The 18,012-nt window shown below is 41.0% G+C and overlaps 1 protein-coding gene across 1 annotated transcript in view; it reads right to left on the reverse strand.

The window, feature by feature from the left end:
- The window catches only part of LOC121280296 (FERM domain-containing protein 4B-like), a 247,612-nt gene that overhangs the window by 80,925 nt on the left and 148,675 nt on the right, over positions 1–18,012 (reverse strand). The window contains exons 8-9 of the mRNA XM_041192139.1: positions 4,470–4,553; positions 1,268–1,333 (exon numbers count right to left, since the gene is read on the reverse strand). Of these exons, the coding sequence (XP_041048073.1) occupies positions 1,268–1,333; positions 4,470–4,553 (150 nt within the window). The remainder of the gene's footprint in view (positions 1–1,267; positions 1,334–4,469; positions 4,554–18,012) is intronic.

The following is an 18,012-nucleotide window of genomic DNA, read 5'->3' on the forward strand; positions in this document are numbered from 1 at the left end:
CCTGAGCTGCTTGGCATTACCACAGATGTTCAAACACTGTTTCAGAGACTTTGAAGACGATGGTCACTAGCTGATCAGCACTGTGAACAAGGAGAATTATGAAACAAAACAACAGAATGCCTGTTGTAGTCACAATACACAAAAAGTCACATTAATAAAGGTGCAAGCTTAAAAATGTAATTTTCCCCTTCCCCTACATCTTCCTCCATACACATCTTTATTCGACTAAGCATGAGAAGATGACTTGCTTTGAGGCCTCTACCAAGACGGTTTTATACACATCATTAAATGCCACAAATCAGCAGCCCTTAACTTTCCTCCATGGAGGGAAGACTTGAGGACATAGTTCAGATTGGAAATTTAACATTGTGTTTCATGTTATGCAGAACTGTAATTACATTTTACGAATAGAACTTCCATGCACTTGGTAGTACAGAACTTGAATATTGCTGAGAAGAGAGACATGTTGCCAAAGCTTTTCGTCTTGGCCTCATCAGGACAAATGCAAAAAGACAAATTTCAAATGAGCATAATCATTTAAACTACAGGAGAAATGGGGTGCTGATTGGTTGGCAAGTCGACTCTGATTGTTTGAGGCGTTGCCATGGAAAAAGCAATGGGGAACTATAGGCTCCCCATGCTTCTGGGTAATTCAAAAAAGGCGCAAGTTCTGAGCATATTCTTTTTGTTCCCAGATAACAAATGGGTCCTTACGAATGAATGTACGTCACTTCTAGCAAGCATAACTTGAGTCACATCACAAGCTCAACTGATTAAACTACTTGTTACTGGAGCTATTAGCGCACTCATTTTTTAAAAATTACTTGAAGTTTGGGGAGCCTATAGCTAGCTCCCTGTTGCTTTCACCATGGCAATGCCTCAGCCATAGTTGACTTGCCAACCAATCAGCACCCTTTTCTCCAGTAGTATAAACTGTTGTGATCGTTTGAAATTTGGCATTCTTGCAATTATCCTGACGAGTGAGAGATGAACAGTTTCAGCAACTTATCCCACTTTCCTGAATTAGAGCTTGCCAACTTCTACTCCTGAACTGTCAATCATCTGTGTGGCTTCATACTCATTTTGAATTAGTTAACACACATGCAGAAATGCTCTCCCCCTCCATCCCCAATGCTTCTCCCATTCTGTTCAAAAGTGCAAACCCAAGTGGTTGCTTTTGCTGAAGTGCTATCTTATCAAGTTAATTATCCTTTATTCTCCACGAGTTGTACATAGCCTGAGAACTGAGCAAGAGGCATGTACTTACTTGACAATTGCTTGTCCTCTGCTGCGACCTTTTAGTTTTTTGTAATGGTTGATCACTCGATCTTCACTGTAAGCACAAATATAACATTTTAGTTCAATCCAAAAGGAAACTTCCAATCAACACAGTTTGCTTAGCAATGGAGCCATTCGGTATGTGCAGTTTGTCTAATTCGCTTATTTAATGAAAGCAAATCATCTGTTCTGCCCAATAAGCAAAATGGCTGTCCTGTACAGCCATGCAGAAAATTCTGTCTAGTTCAGTGTCACAAATTTAACTGGGCTTGTCTGCATCTTTGATTCTTAAACTATCACAAAAGAGCTTTTTGTTGCTGATTAACCAAGCTCACCCAAGTCATAGTTTATACACGATTAATCTAAGGTACAATACTTGCTGTATCGGAGATATTTTTAGACAAGCGCTTAGATTATGGAAAAGTCAAAGAAAGAAAAGAACGTGCATGTGTATGGAGCCTTTCATGACCCAAGGCCATTCCAAAAATGCTTTAAAGTCAATGAAGCAGCTTTGAAGTGTAGTCACTGTTGTAATGTAGGGAGATTTTAAGACTTAAATCAACAGTAAAAGATCATTAGGAATTGGAAAATTTGGATGATGGCATTTTCATTTAAAAACTAAGAGGAATCGTGAACGAATAGCTAAACTGAGAAGAGTAGTGAACTTGCATACGCCTGACTGCACTGGAACTTTAGACTTTCTGTTACTAGTATTTCAGTTAAGCATTTCATTGTAGCAATTAATCACTTGCCCTATTCACCAACCCGAAAGATCACCATTAGCAGGGAAACTAATTTGTGCAGACACAAGAGTTTGATTATTAGTCACGGACAAATTAAATTGCCAACCAGTTCTTCTCAATAGCCTAGGAAGTAAAGGCACATCAAGTGTAGACCAGAGCTATACCGCTTCTGATTCACTCAGAGTTATAAAGATAAGTGGTAAATGTAAATTTGTAGTCTGCTGATTTAGCTGATCATAGCCAGAGCAGTAGTTAGAACTCAATCATTGCCCTCAGTGCTGCAAGTGTGGGAATAAAGGGTAACTGAATAAACCAGATTTCACACTCCCCACTGCTATCCAGTGACCCCCTGCTGGAATTTGCATGTGTGGACATCAGGAGGACACAGTATTAGCCTCCACTGTGATGTCATTGTTGAACAGCCCCACTGACAGAAACTACTTTGGTCAAGTGAAGAATGTAATCTATCCTCCAGCAGGAATCAGGGAAGGAGGGGAGAAAATTAAAACCTAAAAACAAAGTATAATTTAATCTCCACTTGGGGCACTGTGTTCTGGAATATTTTTGAGATTTGATGTGATCCCCAAATAATCCTGAGCAGGAAATCAGATTAAAATATACAGATTTGATAGCAGAGACACAATGGACCAAATAGCTTTTTTACACCAACGCTGGTGTAAAGCATTCTGTGACACAACAACTTAGATTTATGTAGCAAAACATCCTAAGATGCTTCATGGGGGTGTTAAAAGGCAAAATGTGACACCAAGCCACATAAGAATATATTAGGACAGATAACCTAAAGCTTGGTCAGAAGTTTTAAGGTGTCTCTTAAAGGAGGTAAGAAAGGTGGAGATGCAAAGGAGGTTAGGGAGGGAATTCCAGAGCTTAGGGTCTAATTGGTTTTGTGTTCCAGTGTGGAACTGAGCTATACGGACCACGTTCGATCCCTTGACTTCATCAACTGATCTCAGCTGCAGTGGACGTACTATATGTCATTGCAGCTTTCTTAGCTTAGGAAGGGCATTTTTAAAAAAAATAAGCCAAGTCTCCCAACACCTTATTGTTATCCAGAGGACCCTGCTGCAGAATGCATAGGTGTGAACCTCAGTGAAGGCATGATTGGGTTGAGCCATGATGTCCCCCTTAGGCAAATAACTTGCCAACATATTCTCATTTTAAAGTCATACAAAGGATGCTACTTGAATGATACACCATAGGATAGAAAGCATTTCTAGAACCGCACCCTTAGGTACTTGTCATAAGTGGATAAAGTGATTTTTTTCCATTAATCCAACAGGTTTAACTAAATAGAGTAAGATTTGTGTGTCAACATATAAAAAGTTGTTTGACTAAACAATGCAAAAACTGTTGTTTCAGCCTTCCGCCTGAACAAATCGATGGCCAGGTAAGAACTTCATGTCCAGTTCTGATGCTAACCATTCACCCACAACCCAACATCAAAACACCTTGGCATCACTCTTGATCGTACATTGACCTACCAACAACACTTCCAAAATTGGAGCCAAAGTCAAGACAAGAGTGAATCTCAAAGAATCTGGCAGGTACCCCCTGTGGCAGTAGAGCCAATGCACTACTCACTGCTTCACTCACGCTGGTCTACCCAACAGCAGAGTACCGCTGCTCAACCTGACTCAGGAGCCACCAAACAAATGTGGTAGATATCCACTTCCAGGAAGCCATAAGGATTATTTCAGGAAGCCATAAGGATTATTTCTGGTGCGTTCAGACCAACATAGCACAAGTGGCTTCCTGTGTTAGCACACAGTGAACCTCCTGTCTGCAGGGAAAACATCCTCCTCAAAGAACACTTCTGGCTGACAGCTAACAAAGCATTCCCAATGACACACAATCTCAAAAGTTGTCTGAAATCCCACTGTCTCTACTGGAACACATTCCACACTCTACAAACTGACAAGGGGCCCACCTCTCGAAGGTGGATGTCCTAGTTGACTGCAATCACCACCAACTGATAACTGATCTGAGTGCAGTTTTCCATGGAAAATCTGGACAACCCTCATCCACTTGAGGGCTGACAGAGAAAATGTGGCCACTAGCTCCACAAGTGGAACATGAGGAACTGCTCAAATTGTGACTGTGGCCAAATCAGACCATTGCCCACATTTGAACTTCTGCCCTGAGAGATCCATTCCTAATGGCATCATAACTATTCACACTGCATCAGCTGAAGCTGTTGAATGGATTGTTATCCTCAACATCGCACTATAATTGTTTCCCCAGTTATATGAATTTTTAAAAATGGTAAAAAAACAAAATATGTTTAACCTTTTATATAAGGTTATTGTTTTCTCTTGGACATTTTATCTTTGATATCCCTACATACTAAAAGTGTCTGTTGCTGGCCATGCATTAAAAAGTATTTAATTCCCCTTCATCAGTTTTGTTGCGTATTTGTAATCTTCTTACCAATATGCAAGTGATGGATGTTCCTGCAATGCTCGAGTAGGGAGAGCTGGGAGTTTCTTTAGTTCTTCTCTTGCACTTTCATCACTAAGAAATAAGATTAAAGCGTAGCAATTATCACTGGAATATGAATGTCACACAAATAACATAATTCCCTTTACTATTGATTTACAGTAATTGACTGTCAACTATTAAATTCACATGATCAAGCTGCAACAACTCCAAGGTGTTTTGTGGAGCTTATTCTGCAACGGTGGTAGACATAAACTTGTAATGTCAAGTTAGAGAGAACAGAACTTAAAATGAAAACAGATAATGCTCAAAATGCACATCACATTGATCAGAATATGAATAAGTAAGTTAAACATTTGGATTTGACATTTAATCTGAACTTCATCACATTTCCAGCAAGATCTGTTGAATAGAGATCAGAACCTGAAACCATGGTTGATATCTCCTTTCTGAACCCAATGACACTGTGGCCAGTCAGAGTCACTGCTACCTGCTCTGCTCAGCACAGGTTAGGGTTTGAAACTGAGATCTTCCAGCTGAAGTAACACACTGGTTAAATGCATTAATCCATCAAGAAGCTGCATTTTCTTACATTATTTCAAATTTCTTGCTGTTCGTTTTGTCTTCAACGTTATGATTCCTTTACTATTAAATTTTTCTTATTTTACAGTGTGTCGGATTTGGTAGAAGCGGTAACAGCAGATGGCAGTGAAAGGTTAAGTTTACATCTTTTTCATGGTATATGAAGTGTTCCATGGTGTTTGAACATGGTGTCCTTCCTTCCAACACCACTTTCCCCACCCAGACCAGTAATGTAGAAACTACACTGCAGCTCTATACAGACAGAGAGGGAGGCTGTGGCCAAGACCTAACCAACAGTGGAAAACATAACTCCATGGACAGCCAGGAACTTGGAGATAGGAAGCCCCAAGCAAAATTACTCCTAGACCTAGACATTGTATTGTTGCCTCCAAAGGTATGAGTATTGTTTTCATTATTGCACTTTATTTAATGTCATGTAATGTACAGTTCAATTTCTTGCAATATAGTGCATGGCACCTGAGGTACCTCACTATACTTGCATTTACAGGTCTGATTTGGAACATACATTTCATGTCAAACAGCACTGTTGGATGTACCTACAGCACATGGACTGCAGAGGTTCAAGAAGGCAGCTCACCACCACCTCGTGGGCAATTAGGGATGGGCAACACTCTTGCATCCCAGGAACGATTATAAAAAAAAATTACATGGTACATACAGCCTGAGGGGATTTACAGTTTCCAGCCCCTCTTTGTAATATGGTGATAGGGTCTTAGACTGTGGCCTTTCCCCATTGAGTCAAGGGTCAGTGCACCTTTCAGCATGTAGTCCTGGGCCTTGGAATGTGCCAGTCTGCAACACTTGGTTGTTGACAGCTCTTTGCACTAGAAGACTAGCAAGTTTGTGGCAGACCCAAGAGCTGAGTTTCTTCACTGAGCTGATGGACTTCCAGCAGCAGTTAGTGTTTATCTCAGTGTGTATCCCTGGGAATAACCCACAGAGCAGACAGTCCTGCATCACAGAGCTGCTCAAGATGAACCTTGGAATGTGGCTTTGCAAAGTCTTTTCTCCACTGCAGCCGCCTTGAGGGTAGTATTGAGACTCTGGGTGTGCATGAAGGATGTGATGGGGAGGCCTTCTCACCACCAGGCAAGCTACATCTTGGTGTTTGTTTGAAAGTGCTGGTGATGATGGCGATGTTGCTAAGGTATAAGGAAGGTGTGAAGGTTAACTGAAGTGTTTTGTCATTTATTAACAATTAAGAATACACACACAGCTATCTGCTTCTGAACTCCAACTTCCTGTATGAAAAACAGAAGGTTCCTTTATTCCTTATTCTCCATCAGATGGCAATACATCCAGACTTAGCACATGCTAATGGCAGGTTTTATATAACAATACTTTTTAAACTAAAATGTCCTTTTACAAAAATGTACAAGCATTAAACACAAATAACAGAGTTAACAATATACTTGGGCCTCATCAACAACACATTTCAAATGCATGTCATGTTTAATCCTCATTCATGTCATATTCCCTTTATTATTTAAAATGTTTAATCCATGTTCACAGACATTCTCCACTAACATACTATAACTTGATAATCTTTATATATTTCATGCTAACATTTCCCTATTCATTTGTCATTGATGCCAAAATATAACTCACTATTTGAAAAGGTCAACTATATATAGTCTTATATCATTAATTTATTCCTAACCAATGGTGAAAACTAGCATCTGATTAATAATGCAGATCCCCTTTATACTTAACCTAGCAACCCATCCTCAAAGGGGAAAAAACTATATAGCGTGACTCATTGAGCTCATGCAACCACTTACTTTAGATCATATGTCAATTTTGAAGATTAACATATATAAATGAAGCGCAGAAAAGAGATGTGGTTAAAAAAATGGCAATAAAAAGACACTCCTTGTCTGAAATAGGGCATTGCTCAAGTTGTGAACCTGAATTGATCATCCTTCCCCTGTGGACCAATGCAAAAGTCCAAGACAGCGAATGAACAAGGTAACTGTTATAAAAGAAAATTCCTGAACACTGGAAGAGGTCTTAATGAAAATAGAGAACGCTGCAAATACACAGATCAGTCATATCTATAAAAAGGGGAAAGACACTTTATGATAGGTCATGTGTGCAACTTTTTTCAAACAGACCAACGTGTATTTCCAGCAGTTCAGTTTTTATTTCAGATTTCCACCAATTGCAGTACTCCTTTATTTTATGGGGAAGTTAACCAACATGGTACTCATTTTAAGGATGGGTGACAAACAAATCCAGGGAATTAGTGGCCCATCAGTCTTTACTTCAATACCAAGATTGTAAAAGCTTGGGATTTTAAATGTTGAAAGCAGGCAACTGAATGGGATATTGAAAGTATAAGGCAAAGGGCTGGATTTAACGCCGACTGGCGGGATTGGGGAGGCAGAAGGGGAAGTGCATGGTCCGCTCGCGCCTTCAGTCTCACGCTTGTCATTACATCATGCCAAATCAAGCATCGGCCAGCCTATTATTGGCTAGCCAAGGGCAAGACATCAGGGGAGGGTGCAGGGAGGGTATTGATGGGATTGACTTCGATGGCTTGCTGCATTGGCAGAGGAAGGAGTGTCTTGGTTGTGAAGGGGGTAAGGGTGAGAGCTGGTTTGCATTTTCCATGGCAAGTGTGTGTTAAGGAAGCGCAAATTGCTCAAGTCAGCACAAACAATGATAAGGCCGTTGATAATCCTTTGTTTCCCCCACAGGTCAAACCTCAGCAACTGCAGTCACCAGCCCTGAGGGGCCATTGTTAACCTCTGAGAAGGAGCAGCAAGCCTCAGAAGGTGCACTGCCCCATCCTCACGCAGCAACTAGCATCATCAAAAGATCATGCAGGTGGCTTTGCACAAATTGGGCAAAACGGAAACACAGACTGGTACCAGCACATCACAATCACCAGAGCAGTTGCTGTATACTTCTTTGTATTTGAGATATGTCAATGAGACATAATGCTTGTGCCTAAGTGTGTATTTGCTGTTCTGGCTTTAGCTGTTTCATACATGTGAAATCCTGTTTGAGATTTGAATTGACTGACTGCGATCAAGGGAGTGATTGGTCATGTGTGCCCCTTTCAATGGCCTTAGTGTGTCTCAGCATTGGCACATGCACAGCTAGTCCTGTTGATGCCTAGGAGTGTTGAAAATGAGGCAATTGTTTTTGTTTGATGAATTCCACATTCCTAGGTAAAAGGCATCCAAAACCAGTTGAAACTTGGACTCTGCTGCTGGCTGGCCTGGCTTCTCCTGCTCATCCTCAGTATTGTCCTGTGGCTCATTGCCAGAGGCTGAGGCCCACTCTAGTACATCAGCCTCTGCTAGGGCCTCCCCTCCCTGGAGCGCCAGATTGCATGTGGCGCAGTAGACCATGACAGTTAGAGAGATCTGAGCCAGAGAATATTGCAGACAGCCTGCACCATCCAAGGATCCGAATCTCAAATTGAGCAGACCAATGGCCTACTCGATGATGGCCATGATAGACATGTGGCTCTCAAAACACAGCTGCTCAGCCTCTCTATGGTTTCTCACCGAGGTCATGAACCATCTCTTGAATGGGTAGAACTTGTTTCCATGAATTCAACTCTCCAATGGCAGTGGTGGACAGAACATCTGTGGCACCTGGTAATGCCTATGGATGTAAGAGTTTTGACTACTCTCAGGATAGGAAGGCACACACCTGCATGATCTTTTAATGATGGTCACACACAAATTGGCACACAAATTGAACACTGATGGAATGAAAACCTTTATGATTGACAAATGCCCCACTGGGGCTTTTATGACCAAATGCGTGCAATCGATGACAGTTTGAACTTTGGGGAATTTAGCAATACACGCGAAGCCCCCGGCTCTCTTGGCCTAACTAACATCATCAGTAGTGAAGGAGATGCAGTCATTTGCTCACCTGAATATTGCACCCATGACTAATCTTTATGCAATGGTCTACTGCAACTTGAGATATTCTGCAAAGATCTCTGGCTAATGCCTGGAATGGCCCCAATGTCTGAAAGTTCAAGTCCACAAGTCACCTCGACAGTGACAGGCACTGGATGGCCAATGAAACATTCAAACTGATCTCCCCAGCCAGCATCTCACAAACGGAGGTCCCTTGTCTCCCTGGAGAGACGCAGTCTGCGAAGACAAAGGCGCTCAGAGCTGAAGGTAACTCGTCCTGTTCCTGAAGACTCTCTGCTCAGGATAGTGTCTTCACTGACAACAGACTGGCTGCTGTTGTTCTCCATCTTTTTTTCTGGCCCTCGTGCAGCAACAGGTTTCTCATAATCCTCTTGGTGTCAGTGCAGGCTCAATGGGCCAAAGGGCCTCTTCTGCACTGTGAGATTCTGTGACTGGGGGCAGTGAGCTCTGGGTCCTCAGCTGCAGTTCCCCCTCACCCTGCAGGATACCCCTGTCCCAGGCCCCCTGCCCTCTCACTTTCTTCTTAATTGTTCTGTGAGCCTATAGAACCGAGGCCAAGTCAAGTTTACTCACAGCCAAATGCTGTCACCTTCAGCAGCAGAGTCTGCCGCAACATGCACACTCTATAATGGACTGTTTGCAGGTCTCTTCATGCACCCGCATACCTGGCGTGACATACTCCCCATGTTTTTCCTGAGCAACTTCTGTTAAATGGAGTGAGCCATGAAAAATCTAAGCATATTGGATAATTAACAAGATTAATCATCTCTTAATTGGCTTATTCGCAAAAGTGGGCAGGCTTCAGAGTTCAGGTCTCGCTCTCCTTCAGTATTATCAGAAATAACAGGGTGACAATGATTTGCGGCCCAATGTCATTTCATTGTGTCATGCTTTACTTACGCGCCCAATTTGCCTGTTAAATTCAGCTCAATAAGTGGCATGGGAAAGGTAAATCAAGGAAATTACTTCAGCTTAAACCATGAGGTGAGATACCGGGGTATAACTTCATATTAGAGAAACATAATTGTAGGACAAAGGAAGGAAGTTTTTCCAAGAATGAATAACAGATGGAATGGATTTGCAGGTTGAGTAGTGGAAACAGAACTCCTGGAATGATTAGCAGTTAGATGTTATGAAATGGATGTGAAGCATCTTTCTGGAGAGATGAGCTGGAACATTTTCTTAAAAATTAATTCATGATATGTGGGTATTGCTGGCATTTATTGTCCATCCCCAATTGTCATTTAGCTGCTGCAGACCATGTGATTAAGGTACACCCACAATGCTGTTAGGTAGCGAGTTCTAGGACTTTGGTCCAGCAAAGGTGGTAGGGGGATACATTTCTAATTTAGGATGGCTTGCGACTTGTTCAGGAATTTGGAGATGCCAAGTGCCAGCTGGATTAAATCGGTCATATGGCCAGGGCATATTTGGGATATTTTCCGCTTTTTTGGCTAAATGTCTATGGAACAGCTCTCCCAGTTTGGGCACAAGCTTCCAGGTGTTAGAAGGACTTTGCAGGGTTATCTAGGCAGGGTGTGCCTTTGCTGTGTCTGCATCTAGTGCCTAGGTCCATGTTGGGTGGTCCACCCAGTTTTATTCTGATTATAGTTATATCAATACTGCTTTGGAACAACTGAATGTTTGCTAGGCCAGTGTTGTATTTGTACTGGAGCAGCTTGGCTAGAGGCATGGCTAGTTCTGGAGCACAAATCTTCAGCACTATAGCCAGGCCCATATCTTTGATGTATCTACTGCTTTCAGCCATTTCTTGATATCGCATAAAGTGAATTAACATGCCTGAAGACTGGCTTTTGTGATGGTGGGAATCTCAGGAGGCAGCCAAGATGGCACTTCTGGCTGAAGATAGCTGCAAATGCTTCAGTTTTGTCTTTTGCACTCGCTTGCTGGGCTCCTCCTTCATTGAAGATGGACATGTTCATGAAACCCCATTCTCCTGTTAAGTTTTTTATGTGCAAGGGTGTTATCCTGGTGTCCTAGCCTATATTTTTCCCTCAATCAACATCACAAAAAGAGAGACTGATTACCTGGCCATTATCACATTTCTATTTGTAGGAGTTTGCTGGCTGCCACGTTTCCTACATTACAACAGTGACTACACTTCAAAGTACTTTGGCTGTAAAGCATTTTGAGATGCTCGGTGTCTATATAAAGCAAATCTGTCTCTTCTTTTTTGTCCACCTCCATTCATGACTGGTATGGGGACTTTGGATCGATGCTCTGCAGTCCACCAATCAGCTTGTGGGATCAATTCACTCTGTCTATGGCTTGCTACTTCTGCTGTTTGGCATGCAAGTAGTCTTGTGTTGTAGCTTGACCAGGTTGATACCTAATTTTTAGGTATGCCTGGTGCTGCTCCTGGCATGCCCTCCTGCATTCCTCACTGGACCAGGGTTGTTTACCTGGCTTGATGGTAATAGCAGAGTGTAGGAATGTGCCAGGCCATGAGGTTACAGACAGTGGTGAAATACAATATTGCTGCTGCTGATGGCCCACAGTGTCTCACGGATGTGTTCAGCGGCCAGACCCATTCTGAATCTATATCATTTAGTAAGGTGGTAGTGTCACATGACATGAGTGAGTTTGCCCCAACCAGGACTGTTGTGGCAGTCACTCTATTAATACTGTCAAGGATAGATACACATGCAACAGATAAACTGGAGAGGATGTAGATTTTCCCCTCATGTTGGTTTGCTCACCATCTGCTGGAGGCCCAAGTAGTGTTGAACATGGAGGAGTATTAATTCATCAGCTGAAAGAGGGAGGTAGGTGATAATTAGCAAGAGGTTTCCTTGCCCATATCTGACCTGATGTCATGAGATTTCATGGGGTTTGAGGAATCAGAGATACACTCTCCTGATTGTATTCCGCTGTGCTGTCACTTCTGGTGGATTTCTACCATCAGTGGAACAAGAGTATTGGCTGTAAGATATAATTCTGAGAGTATGGCAATGTCAGAGTTTTCTTGATTAGTCTGTTGGACAGCTCTCCCAGCTGCAGCACAAATCTCCAGATGTTAGTGAGAAGGACTTTGCAGGGTTGACTGGGCAGGGTGTGCCTTTGCTGTATTTGAATCTGATGGCTAGGTCAATGCCGGTGGCCCACTCAGTTTTATTCTGGTTATACTTTTCCGTAACAGTATTAATATAACTGAGCGTTTGCAAAGTCATTTCAAAGGGTAGCTAAAAGCCAACCACATTGCTGTGGGTCTGCAGTCAGAGAGGAAACAACAGGTAAGCTCAGCAGATATCCTTCCCTAAATGACTTTAGTGAAATAGATGTGTTTTTACAACAGTGCAGCAGTTTCATGTCACTGTTATTGATATTAACTTTTTATTACAGATTGATTTCACTAACTGAATTTAATTTCCCCAGCTGTGGGAGATATGAACTCATATCCCCCAAATCATTAATCCAGGCCTCTGGATTACTGGTCCCATTAACATAGCCAGTAAATTGCCGTACCCAATAGTGATCTTACAATAAGGGCACTGATCCTCTGATGAAGATCAGAGATGAGAGAGTTTTTTTCAGGCACATCATGAACATCAAGTTTCTACAACCATATATAGTCATTGAGTTATTTTGGGATTAAGGTTTAGAAATTACTGCTGGCAATGGAAAAATGCTTACATTTTCATAAAAAGCCCTCTTATCCTCTATTTTAAGGGTGTTAAACTATTTCAAACAAATGGGTTAATGCTGGTGTTCAAATAACAGAACAAGGAATGTGAATATGTCAAACAATGCCTACGGAAGTTCTCAATGCAAAAAAAGGTTTAGTGGAACATGAACTTGAAACAGGAGTCAAGAAACAAGTCTTTGTTTGCAGCTAATAGGTTATTGTAATGCACATAATTCACCATCATAGCTATGTCTTCTTTTCACATACTTGCAGGCAATAAAATTACTTTCAAAGCACACTGTTTTCTACTTATACATCCTAATCTTGGATATATTTTAATTACAATTGAGAAACCATATTTGACCTTTAAACTGAAAGGAAAGTAATCTAATAATTAAATCACCAATAACGGAAAGCAGACTCAAAGATACAAAGGTTACTTAATTGTTTTAAAATTCCTAAACCAATTACCATGTCAATCCTCTTGAAAAGGTCCAAGCTCTGGATAGATGGCTCAGTAATAGAATTGCTTCACACCTCTGAGTTTGACGTCCAGCAACAGCCAACATATTAAGTTGTCAATCCTATCTGATGATTAGCAGCTCTTCAAATATTCCAAATGCCTCCAGAACACCACACAACCATTAAAACCTTTTACTTTCCACGACCAATCCAACTTCCTCTAAAGCTGGTTTATCCAACATGGATCCCATAATCAAAGATTTGTGTAGATATTCTGATCACAATTTCAGTGTTTTCCATTCAGTTTTTCCTATATTCAATAAAAATACATCTCTTCAAATTACACTGTGTCTTCATGCAGAGATTATGTTTGCCTTAGGATACATATTATATACATATCCATTGGAAATGATGCATTATTGAGGCATGACTGCTCAATAAGAACTTGAAAATCTATGAAAGGCATTCAGGCAATTTTATAAAACTCCAGGATAATTTGAATGTGGCTGTATTTACTTCAACATCTCTTATTTAACACAGTATTATCAGCAACACTGAGATTTCCTGTACAGTTTACTTAGTGAGATTACAGATCATTAGACGTGCAAATACATCACTGCAGCATCACTGCACGGTACAGCACTGGGGCTAAGCATTGTGATTCTGTCTCATGCAAACAATAGCCTCAAGAAAGAAAAATATTCTGACTCTTCCTGTCTGCATGACCACGGAGAAAATGACCAACTGGTGTAGGGGTTCATTGATATTGTGGTCAACACATGTTCTGCTAAAAAGTGTTTTGGATGTAGAAAGAGAGAGAAAAAAGTTGCATTTACACCTGCATCTTTTTTGCTCTTAAGATGTCATAAAATGCATCACAACCAATGAGGCACTTTTTGATGTGCAGTAATGGTTACATCTGAAAATCCGGTAGCCAAACAGCACAGTGAACTCACACAAACAGCAAAGATGTTGATGGCCAGATATCTACTTTAGTGATGTTGATTGAGGGAATACAGCTCACCATGATACCAGGAGAAGACTCTTGTTTAAACGGACAGCTCTATTTTTTGTTAAGTGACAGTGAACAGAATGTGTGTTGACTATAGCACCTCCTGTTAAAACTTTTCCATTCAGGTGGTTAAGGAGAGGCAGAAGGGTATTCTTTCTTATAGCAAATATCATTTCATACAGGCACTGCAAATTTTGAACATGCTACAGCACAAGCTCCTGAAGCAGTCATGTAATATTACTGAGGTGGTACTAGAACTTCTGAGGCATTGAACCCAAGGTCGTTAGTTAGGTGTAGAATGGACAACTTGAAACAAATACTTTCCCATTAATTGCTTTTCTTTTCTTCATGGGCAAGTTGATCTTAGCCTACCTGCGCAGGCCAGCAATGATTTTACTTTCGTAACTTGCACAGATCTTCCTCAACGATGCTAGGTTGCAAGCGTGCAGTTGCTTCAAAACTCAACTACAATTTTACAACTGGGCATGCCCAAAATTGAACATTCAATGTAAATGGCTGAATTCAATCATCTACACCCCATTCTGGAATTGTTTCCACTAAAATGTGCTCAGCTTTATAAATGTGACATCAATTGAATAATATATCAGTTCAATGGAGTGAGCATAATTGAGCCGAAAAAAATGTAGTGAAGCCTGGAGCAAGTTATGTGGAACAAATGAAGCAAATCTATACACAAAGTGTATGAGATGCTATTTGCATTGTAGTTTTCTGTGTGTATTACATAGCTGCAGGGCCAAATGGTGTCTAACCTTTTAATTACACACTATGCTTCCTCTTGTTTCTTTCTCAACTATTAAGCCTTAAAAATCACATCAAAAACAAACTGGAGATGATAAAACTTTTCTAATGTATCTCGATACTTTCTGTTGTGAAAGTATCAACAGTGAATTAATTTGCATTATCTTCAGGCTGACAAACATCAGGGTCACACATACCATCAAGAGGTAAATAAACAGCAGCATTCTCTTAAACAAGCACAACAGGCGAAATAAAATGGAATGCTTTTCAAATGCTGAGGGATCAAATGTGTATTTCTAATACTGTGTTATTTTTATTTCAGTAATTAAAACTGAATCAATTAATCATCCAGCGGATAGGTAGAGTATCACATTTAATTCAGGTTCCCACAATACAATTGGGAGTCAGATTTAAATTCAACTGCTTCTGGTTATGTTTCCTAGGATTCAGGAAACCTGGCAGCAAAATGGGGAGGAAAGGTGTTGGCCCAGAAGCTAAGTGCTTTTTGAGAATACTCCTTGTTGGCCAGGAGTGCTTCTCTGGTCCCACAAGGAATCCTTCAGCTTCCCTTCTGTCGATCACAGCTTCTCTCTAGCCCCCAGTACAATTATCAACTGCCTGCCCCAATCTGCAGCCTGTGTCATGGCCTGAACATACCCTGCTGCCTCCAGCTTTTTTAGCCTCCAATCTGCAGTCTTCCCTGTGATTAGTTAGTCTGCCAATTGCCGGGTTTCCCCAGGCTATCATGTAGCCCCTCTGTAAATATAGAGACCGACATCATCATGTTTTCCAAAGCAGCCCTCCACCTCCCCCGCCCCCGCCACGGCCAACATTTTTAAATGATAGAACAATGCAGAAGAATGCTCCAGAGCACTGATTTGCCCTTTGTGTCATCAGGAAATGAAGGCTTCCTAATGTTGCCAAAGTTTACTTAATTTCTATATGATCAAACATCAGGTCAAGCATGAAGGAGACATGCCTGTCTCTACTGAAAAAACTTTGCTGATTTGTTTAAATGCTGCTTTCTGATATTTTCTCAAGCACAATGCACAGTATAATGATGGGAAGGGGAAAGGGAACCAGCATTTTAACTGAGATTTAAAAAACTCCAACAGGTGCCATGGCTGCTAATGTAAAAATAAACTGAAAAGCAATGAAAAGCCAGGTTGCTCCCTGGATCAACACCACTGCCAATTTCCCTCTCTGGTTTAATAAGTGCAACGTTTCACTTAATAGATAAAAACAAAAAAACTGCGGATGCTGGAAATCCAAAACAAAAACAGAATTACCTGGAAAAACTCAGCAGGTCTGGCAGCATCGGCGGAGAAGAAAAGAGTTGACGTTTCGAGTCCTCATGACCCTTCGACAGAATTGAGCTCAAGTTCTGTCGAAGGGTCATGAGGACTCGAAACGTCAACTCTTTTCTTCTCCGCCAATGCTGCCAGACCTGCTGAGTTTTTCCAGGTAATTCTGTTTCACTTAATAGCATTGTTAAATTTCCTTGATGGGACATTTATGAAACGGCACCACAACAACTGCCATCTGTGATTGACAAGAAGGAAGAGCACTCACTGCATTATCAACAAAACCACGTCGGCTTGTGTCCAAATTCATGAGATCTAAATATTTTACCGTGAAATTACCTTATAGCGCTGCTACTCATAGTAGATAGGCCTGATTCCCCATGCTGCCAGAACCAATGTAACAACATTACAGTGGGCTCCAGCAGCTAGAGTGACTGACTACATGCTCAACATGTCCATCCAATCTACTAAACATATTACTGGCACAAAGTGACCTTCATCAGGCATTGTGCTGTGGCCTGAAATTGTTTTGCTGTAGCTGCCAACCCTGTGAAAGATATTATTGAGAATTTCACAGCACGAGCATCTAAATCTTACAGGATCACATCTAGATAAAATAAACTAGTGAAAAGAATGCGACATACTTGTCATTTGACTTTTTGTAGTCCTCTTCTACGTGAACTGAAGTTCACACTGCTATTAATAACTTGTAAATTGGAGCTGCCTGCTTTAGGTCCGCATTGCAGCAATTTTAAGTTTGACTTTAGCAAATCACTAAACATTAGGCACTTATTGCACCTGACAAATTGATGACTTGGGAGGTTTGAAACATAATATCAAGGAGGCAAGGTTCAAAACAGATTAGGCTTTGGTGCTGTTATTTTAGTTGACTTTATCAGCATACAGCCATGAGCAGTGACTCCTACTAACTGATCAGGCACAGGTTCCAACCTACCATTTCAGCAATAATAAAATAAGTGTGTGTTAAAGAGTAGAACGTCAGGTACTTTCTGGGTTAATTGTGTGTCTTCTCTAAGCACCATTTCATCATTTGTGCTATTTTGACAAATTTTGTTTCTGGTAGCCAGGGTGTCTCACTCAATAGAAATAAAAACTATTTAATATACATTAGCATTATTTTAAAATTATTTATCTATTTCAATGCAGAGACCGTTCCCATTAGTTTTCCTTCTGTTATGGCATGTAGCCATATCATCACATCTAAGGTGGTCAACTCAATAGTGGATGGGACTTAACACATCCCTCACTTCGCAGTCCCATGGTGTAGAACACTAGTGCTCAAACATCTTGTGTTGACATCTTGTGCCTGGAACTCGTCTTTGCTTCCACCACTCTCATAGACAACCAATGATTTCAAGAGGAAATTATATAGGCACTTGAGAGAAATGAACTTGCAGGGCGAGGGGGAGAGGGGCTGGCTGGACTGTTATACAATGAGCTGGCATGGACTGGATGGGCCATAGTCTATGCTATAAGAACTATGACTCAATGACATTTGAAAATATTTTACTGCAGTTTTCATTGAGGGATTACTCTTGGCCTACATAAAACAATAAGGTATGGTGGTTGGAGGGGTGGTGGTGGTGGTGGTTTAATGGCTTACACACAAGTTTTTCACCTCTGAGACCAGGGTTTAAATCCAGAAGCTGGATGAAAATCCATTCTGTGTGTCTTTGATGGGCATTTAAACAAAAATAGATAAAAAGAACAGATAAATCAAGAGGGAGAGAAACAAAGAGAAAGGAACACTCTATTTTCCCCAAGGTTGTAAAAGAGATAGCATATTTTGAAATCAGAAAATAAATTGGCAATCTCCCCAACA

This window comes from Carcharodon carcharias, chromosome 7, assembly GCF_017639515.1.
Source record: "Carcharodon carcharias isolate sCarCar2 chromosome 7, sCarCar2.pri, whole genome shotgun sequence".
NCBI lineage: Eukaryota > Metazoa > Chordata > Chondrichthyes > Lamniformes > Lamnidae > Carcharodon > Carcharodon carcharias.